The sequence below is a fragment of the Lissotriton vulgaris genome, chromosome 2_1 (genome assembly GCF_964263255.1).
Source record: "Lissotriton vulgaris chromosome 2_1, aLisVul1.2, whole genome shotgun sequence".
Taxonomy (NCBI): domain Eukaryota; kingdom Metazoa; phylum Chordata; class Amphibia; order Caudata; family Salamandridae; genus Lissotriton; species Lissotriton vulgaris.
The window spans coordinates 1,440,936,314-1,440,945,022 of record NC_141687.1 but is presented as its reverse complement, the minus strand read 5'-3'; the positions used below and the strand labels follow the sequence as shown (position 1 = coordinate 1,440,945,022).

General features: G+C 47.7%; 1 protein-coding gene across 1 annotated transcript in view; it reads left to right on the top strand.

Moving 5' to 3' along the window:
- Window positions 1-6,295: 6,295 nt before the first annotated feature.
- Window positions 6,296-8,709, top strand: part of LOC147732720 (oligoribonuclease, mitochondrial-like) — a 241,253-nt gene continuing 238,839 nt past the window's right edge. The window contains exon 1 of the mRNA XM_086957277.1: window positions 6,296-6,586. Within this exon, the coding sequence (XP_086813403.1) occupies window positions 6,434-6,586 (153 nt within the window). The 5' untranslated portion in view covers window positions 6,296-6,433. The remainder of the gene's footprint in view (window positions 6,587-8,709) is intronic.

The following is an 8,709-nucleotide window of genomic DNA, read 5'->3' as shown; positions in this document are numbered from 1 at the left end:
GGCATGCATCCCAGTTCCCGTGCCTCCTCCACCACCGCTCTGTACTGGGCACCTAATTGGAGATGAAATTTCTTAAAGAATTTACTGGGGAAGCCGTTGGGGCCGGGGGCCTTCCCCATATTAAGTTCCCCAAGAGCGGTTCCCAGCTCTTCCTCAGTCAATGGTTTATCCAGGCTATCGCGGGCTTCGTCTGCTAGTGCCCTAGGTGGTAAATCTGCTATGAACTTGTCTATCAAGGCTTCACTGATGCATTCATGCGGGGAGTATAAGTCGGCATAGTAGGCTGCAAAACCTTCCGAGAGCGTCTTGGGATCAGTTATCAGGGTGCCAGATTCATCCTGTATTCTCGGAAGAGTCTGGGTTTGAAACTGGCCCTGACACAACCTGTGCAACATCGTCCCAGATTTGTCCCCCCATTGGTACACCCTGCTCCGGGTCGCCAGCCACATCTGCTGTGCCTCATCGAGTAGCAGCGAGGCGTAGGACTGCTGCGCGAGCAGCAGTTGCTCCAGCACCCTGTCCTCCCCACCCGAACCATTACGCTGCTCTAAATCCCGTATGGCCACCTCAGCTTGATCAAGAGTCTCCCTGCGCCGTTTCTTGGCCGCCACACACCACGCTATATCTATGCCTCTCAATGTGGGCTTCATGGCTTCCCAGAGCGCCGCCTTAGTCGCCACCGACCCATTATTTTCAGCCAAGTACTGCGCTATGGCTTTCCGCATATGGGCCTGGTAGTCCCCAAGCTGTAGGTGCCACACTGACAGGCGCCAACGAAACTGCTGTTGCCTCCGGTCCAAGCTCATAGTGACCGCCACTGGAGAATGGTCTGACAGCCCCCTTGGCAAAATATCCGCAGCCTCCACTCTACCCTGAGCAGCCAGGGGGACAAAGATGTAGTCTTGCCTAGAAAACGAGTGGTGCACCGCAGAGAGGAAGGTGTATTCACGCTGTGTGCCATGCATATATCTCCATGTGTCTACCCAACCCAGATTTCTGACCATATCATGCAATTTGGTATGCCCGGATACTACTGCCCCTCCCCCCCAGGCCTGAACCTGTCGCGCGACTGATCAATCACATCGTTCCAATCACCCCCAATAATAGCCAACACATCTGGAATAGTTGCCCACACTGTCAAGATCTTTTCAACCAGGGACCACTGCAAGGGGGGTGGGGCATACACGCAGCCAAGCACCACATCCTCGTCTCCAAGCGTACCGTGAATAAACATGTATCTACCCTGCGGGTCTTGCCAATGAGTGGAGTGCACGTATGGGACCCTGCGGTGTACTAATATGGCCACGCCCCTGGACCCCCTGGCAAACCCTGCATGGAAAACCTGACTGTAACCAAAACGCTGAAGGCATAGTGTTTTAGTCCCCAGAAGATGCGTTTCCTGCAGCATATAACAACATCCGCCCCGCTCTTTTGGCCTGTTTCAGAATCGCTCCCCGCTTGATCTTGTCTAGCATCCCTCTCACGTTCCAACTGAGGACCCGAAGTGTGGCCCCAGGCCCAGCGGCCCCTCTACCCAGGATCGACATCATAGCCTTTTCGCAGCCAGCATCCATGACACATTCCATCCGCGTGTGCTTCCTGCCACCGTCTCGATCGCATCTGAACCGTGCAGTCCCCCCCAATCCAACATCTACCAACTTCCCAGAACTCCCCCCCACCCCCACCCCATACCTCAAGGAACGATGAAGTATCTGTCGCGGTGTAGCGTGACTTCTGTCCCCAACATGAGACAGACCGCCCACCCCACCAATGGATCCCCATAACTGCAGTTAACCCACTAACAAACCCTTCTGAACTGAGGGGTTGAGTCCGCCCTCCCTATGTCATGCCTGACATTTTTTGACAGGGGGTTCTCGGCATCAAAAAGTTTGAAGACCTCTGCCTTAGAGTCTATAGAAGGCCCAAATATGACCGAATAGAGCGGTCAAAAAGACAAAGAATTAAATTCAAATAAAATGATTTCACTGTATACCACCTAGCTCTACTCTAATCCAATTTACTTATAAAGTCTATTTATGCATTAGCAATTAATATATAATACGATTTAGTTTCAGCAAAGCAGATGCTTAGCATGTGAGTTCTTAAGCGGACATTTTAGATGCTATTGTGCAGAAGCAGAGTTTTCCCTCCAAGCGTTAAGACGTCATGCAGCTGACGCATGCGCAGTTTCACGTTGGCAACCATCTTTAATTGCACTTGGGTTACTTGTTAGTAAAACACATAGGCAAGCTTCCCCCTTTTCTAGAAAATATGAAATTTTGTGTAAAATTAGTATTACAAACTCTATAATATTTCGTTACGGGATTATATGAGAGGATTACTTACAAGCAAGTCTCTTGTTCATGAATCCTTGCTCCATCACCGTGTAACTCAAGCCTACCTGTCTCCCCGGCCCCTCCCCCTCTGCCTCCAGCAGTGCTGCATTGCGTGTTCACTTGTGCCTGTAAAGGCTGCTAATATTAGGGATTTGGTGTGTTTTTTTAAACACAATAACTGTTTCCTGCCTGCAGCGAGTGCAAACGCCAGCCGGAGCATGGGTGGATACTGGCCCCCCTCGCCCCAACCGGAGAGCAAGCAGGCTGCATGCTACACAAACAAGGGTTCACATGCCCCTTCCCTGCTGCTACCGCTGTCTGGGACATCAATGTGGAATGAAATTTAAAAAGTGCTCACCGACCAGTTAAAGGAGACAGTTAAAAAAAGCGTTCATACAGTGAGGCCGTCTGTCAGTAACTTAATATTATAACTTGCTGGCGCCCGTTCCCCTGCCCAGGGCCGGTGTAACTAAAAAGGGAGGCCTGTTCACTGTGTTAGCAACTGTTGCGCATTCTGTCACACACTGCTGGACTGTGTAGGGGGAGTTTGAGAAAACATTAACTCCGCTCACCTTTAACGCACACAGAGGATTGAAATTAAGCCTGCATTCCGCTTCATCTTACTCTGATATCATCTTATTATGATGGCTAGGAGGACGACGGCGGGACAACAGGTACAAGGCAGGCACTGACCAGAAAGACTGGTCATCCCCTTACCGCTTCCCTCCAGGAAGCCTTGGCTAATAACCCAATGCGTATGCATGAGAAGGGAATCCCCCTCTCACATATAGAAAAACGCCTTAGTGTGTGTATCACATAGTCTGTACCACAACCCTAGTCTGTTTTATTTCACCACACCTTTTTAAAAATCGGTCCTGAGGAAAGCCAGAATACTCTAAGGCACTGGCTGAAACATGTCGACCATCTGAAGGACGCAGGGGGCAGTAACTCGCCACCCTTACGCGTCCTGTAGCCTTACTTTTAACCGCTGGTGACGGCCCAGTTATTAAAATTTAATTTACCCTCGGGTGCTGGGACCACCACCAAGCCGTTTTAAATCACAACTCACCCAACCTCACTGCACTCTCAGCAATATACCAGCTCCGCTGTAATCAGGCGTCGTAGCACACCCGGGACATACTAGGTGTCACTGGGTGGGCCCGATGATGAAGCATGCCACCAACTAGGTTGGTGGGTGAGGGCTTCATGAATACACCAACAAGGTGCCCGTGACAGAACTAATTTGAGTACTGTAACACTTTGGTCAACTAAAGCTAGTCCTTTTTGTTTAATCACATAGGAAAGCGACATGTCAGTGTGTGGAAAGCCGAGTGAAGTGAAAGCCCCATGCAAAAATGAACACGTGGCTGCCATTGCCAAACTGTGTAATTTCCACAAGTAAACGATCCAATCCGGATGGGCGGAGCTAAAAGGAGACAGGGCGGTAACAAAAAAGCCTGAGTCTCAATTAGAAGCCAGCGTTTAACATAAATGATGACGCAACCAATTAAGAAACATGGGCGGGCTTTGAGTCCATTTCTAAAATCCCCTCTACCACAATATGTCTTGCAGAGTGAGGAGCGCATACGAGCTCCAGCGCTAGGTCTGCGAGACCTAAAAAGAGCTGTGACACGGTCGACGCTGCCTGTGCCATACAGCTTTTTAGGTCTCGGGCCTAGCCTACACACTGCGTAAGCAGTGTGGGCGGAGGCCAGAGTCCTGTTCCAGGGATCTTGAGATTGGACTTAGGCATTCCAGGCAGATCGTGCCTGTTGTTTCCTAGGTCCATTTTCAGTGGCCAAGGCGTGCATGTGTTTTTGAAACAGAAAACGCAATAGGCCATGGGCGGTCGCGAGCCCCGCCCATGGCCTATTGGTGTCTGTTACGCGCACCAGAAGGCCATATATCTTCAATTATCGCGGCCGTCAGTGCCGCGGTAATTGAAGACATATGCCGGCAGTGGCGCTCGCGCGTGCCACTTGCCGTTTTTTTTTTTACAAAAGCGAAAGCGATCGTTTTCAGTGCTGCTTGGAGGCATTTTGGTTGCTCTTCAAAAATAATAATGCATATATTTACATGACTGCCCGAAGACTGAGAGGTAAGACCAGCACGGTGAGTACCTTGGATCTACGGGAAATTATCCGAATTTTCCACCCGTGCAATCTTTTCGCCCCACCTCGACAAATAACAGCAGTCAAATGTTCAATTACTGCAAAAGCCCCCCACCCCGAGGACATTACATCCATTGTCTGGCAATGACGGAGTGGCATTTTTGCCCTACTGACATTTTCATATGAGGCAAAGTTCAAACATAAGTTTCCTGCTTGCTGATAACAGCAGCTGTCTAGAAATTAAATTAACTTCATCAAAACAAACTGTCTGCTAAATGAACTTAAATGCCTTTCATTTCGAGGACTTCCGAGTGTCCGTGGACCTGCCTGAATGTCCGTATTATGCAAATGGGGAGTTAGCTGCGCTGAACTGTAGGGCTAGGGATGAGTCACAAGCTGAGCACGAGGGGTGGGTGGGGGGGGGTTATGGGCGGTCGTCAGCCTTTCACCACGGAGCCATTTTCCATTTTACAGACAGAGACTGCTTGGAATACGCGCTAGTGCAACGCAGAGTGCTGTTAACAGTGTCAATCAAAAGTTTACCTGAGTGCAACGCTAAATTACATTATCTTGCATATGTGACAGTGGCAACGTTCGAAACAGGAAAGAGGGAGATAGCGAATAAAAGTAGAGGGAATTTATTTTCCCCATGGACTAACATTAGAAAAGAGGTAGCTAAAATAAAGCCACTTTCTTGGGCTTTAAAAAGAGGGAATTTCCACCTGAATGTGGTCTGCTGGCATGTACGGCATTGCATTCCCAAACCACCAGCCATATATTGATCAGACCGCACCACCAGCCATCAGTGCACGCGTCAGTGCACGCTTTCACTGGGCACAAATACCACCAGCCGTCAGTGCACGCTTTCACCGGGCACAAACACCAACAGCCGTCAGTGCAGGCTTCCTCCAGGCACACACCACCAGACGTCAGTGCACGCTTTCACCAACCACACACACACCACCGGCCATCAGTGCACATTTTCACCAGGCACACACAACACCAGCCGTCAGTGCATGCTTTCACTAGACACACACACCACCAGCCGTCAGTGCACGCTTTCACCAGGCGCACACACCACCAGCCGGCTTCCACCAGGCACACACAACTCCAGCCGGCAGTGCACGCTTCCACCAGGCACACACACCACCAGCCATCAGTGCACAATTTCTACAGGCACACACACCACCAGCCATCAGTGCACACATCAATTGTTAACACATCCACAATTAATTATTGTAGCAATCGCAGTACGGTGCACTTTACTTTTAAACATATTCATCTAAAGCGCAGCATGCCACCATTGCTACAATTCCAATCCAACCCACATAATTCCACTACACACCCCATGCATACACTCCATAACACATGGCTAAAATACATTGCCATTTACAATGCCATTAGCTCTAACTCAAATAAATCCGAGACCTATTGCATTTCCAATGCTTGTTTTCTTTACTTTCAGCCATGTTGTAACATGGCTAAGAAACATTGGCAAAGCGAACAGATCTCACATAAGCGTGACATATTGGCTTTGCCAATGCTTGTTAACATTGCCTTTCGGTCTTAGTTTACTTTAGTTATCAAGTCGAGTATAAGGGCATCTGTAGAATACAAAGTGCTTTCTTCTAACATTTATTGTTTAAAATATGTAAGGTAAGGAGGAAATGCCAGCAATCGGTAATTTTTATAATAATTGTACTGGCAGGGCCATTGAAATACCGTCATGCCGGTATAAACACGACCAGGTAGCTGGCAACCTAGACTATGGTCTCTTTACGGAACCACCCTTCCAGACTAAAACTCTCCTCTCTCTTCAATAACTACTCTGTGAGAGAAGCTGTGTTTGCTGTGGGGCTGTTGTCTCTCTTTCATTTCCATGCCTGAGTTATTGCGTGTACAGTCTCTCGTGGCCTGGCCTGTCCCTCTTCTCTTTCTCTGATCCACTTGTACGCTGTGCGTGTTCCCCTGCCCTTTTACGTGCTTATGTGGGGCCTGCGGCATATTGGGGAAAAGTTGTGTATTTTCAGCGCACCCCTTCTGGCTGCGCAGCGGTCTCTTCGGCTGAAGGCGCAGCACAGGAACTGCACCATGGCTGGGGACAGCGCGGCTCTCAGAATGGTCTGGGTAGACCTGGAGGTGAGTGCAAGGAACTGGGAACCGTCCGCGACGTCTCAGTCTGAAAGCTTATTTCTCAGTGGCTACGTTTGATGTCAAGTTCAACGCGAGTGTAAAAACGCCCAGGAGGTGGGACCATAAAGAATGGCGGGGGACTCGACTTGATGTCGAGCTTACTCGTGTGAGATGTGGCGTTCTGGGTTTCGTGCCGAATTTGGAATCGAAAGTGCACCACAAGAACGAGCGTAGAAATATATATGTTTGAGCAAATAGCTCATACTCATACTCTTCATCTTCATACTCTTCATTTTACAGGATTATTTGTCTATGTGGCGGTGAAAAACCAGTGCTCACTTTGGAAGAGCCTTAACTCTGTTTTGTCCATTCACGCGTTAGCTAGCGGAATGACGAGCCGTAAAAATGAAAGCGTTTTAGTTTTTTTAATTTAAAACATCAGATTTTGTACATGAAAAGGAAAAACACCGAATATATATATAAAAAAAATGCAGCAGACATATTTCCAGATCCGAAGAAATGAAAATCGTGTAGTTTTGTTTAGAAACTTAAGATTGCTACATCAAACGGAAAAAATAGCGAATATATATATATAAAAAATGCTGCAGACATACCCCCAGATTCATCATTGTCATGTTTTGCGAGTCCTTAATAGCGATTATTAAGGAATCGCTATTAAAGACTCGCAAAACGGGATTCATGTAGAAATTGCGATTTCTACAGCTTCCTTATTTGCAATTCGCTAAAAAATAGCCAATCGCAAATAAGGATGCGATTTTAAGGGTGCCAGGGTGTCCAAAGGACACCCTGTAGCACCCCTGAAATGGTAATGTACACTGGTGTTGCGCACACACATATCCAAAGGACGTGTGTGTAACATACAACTTAGAAAAATGCACTAAAGTGCATTTTTCTAAGTTTTCGCTATTTACCACGTAGTTAGACTACGTGGTAAATAGCGGCCCGAGATTGCGAATTCGCAGTTTTTAAATGGTTCATGAATTGCATTTAAGGAATCTCAAATTGAGATTCCTTAAATGCAATTCATTGCAATTTAGCGATTTCTATAATTGCGATTTTGCATTTGGGATGATGAATCCCAAATGCAACAAGCATTGGAAATGCAATAGGTCTCGCATTAGAAGAGTTGGAGTTATTGGTCTTGTAAATGACATATTTTATTTATTTGTTGGTTTTTAAAATTGCTAAATTGATGGCTTTGTCATTTACAATGCCAATAGTTATAACTTTCGCGAATGTGACACCTATAGCATTTGGAATGCAACATGTTTTGTATTTACGTGACTTAGATGGCAGCTCTGGTCGTTAGGCCACATCTCTAGAGAGCAGGAGAGTGCAGCAGGGGAGAGAAGCACAGCAATGCAATAGGTCTCGCATTAGGAAAGTTTGAGCTATTGGTATTGTAAAGGAGACATTTGTTATTTATGTGCTTGTTTTGGAAATAGCGAATTAATAGCTTTGTTATTTACAATGCCAATATTTTTATCTTTCGCAAATGTGACACCTATTGTAACACAATATGTGTTGTGAGGGTGAGTGAGGGTGAGGGTGAGGGGTTGAGGGTGAGTGAGGGGGAGGGGTCGAGGGTGAGGGGTTGAGGGTGAGGGTGAGTGAGGGTGAGGGGTTGAGGGTGAGTGAGGGTGAGGGGTTGAGGGTGAGTGAGGGTGAGGGTTGAGGGTGAGTGAGGGTGTGGGTGAGTGAGGGTGAGTGAGGCTGAGGGGTTGAGGGTGAGTGAGGGTGAGGGTGAGGCTGAGGGGTTGAGGGTGAGTGAGGGGTTGAGGGTGAGGGGTTGAGGGTGAGTGAGGGTGAGGGTGAGGGGTTGAGGGAGACTAGAGCAAAGAAGCGGGGTTGGGCTACAGGCAGCATAGTTAAGGACTACAGCGCCCGGCAAGCCGTTCGTATCTGTGACGTGGTTACGTCATCCAGACTGTAACTGCGTAGTCAATAAGAGACGGCAATGGGAAGTAAACTAACTGAATGTCCGTCACTCGAAAAAAACGGATACGCTACTGTAGTATGGCGGAAGAAGCTGAACATAATGGCCATATTGAAATGTTTACGTGTTTCGCTATTTTAAAAAAGCGATACACTCAGAAATAAGTTAAACA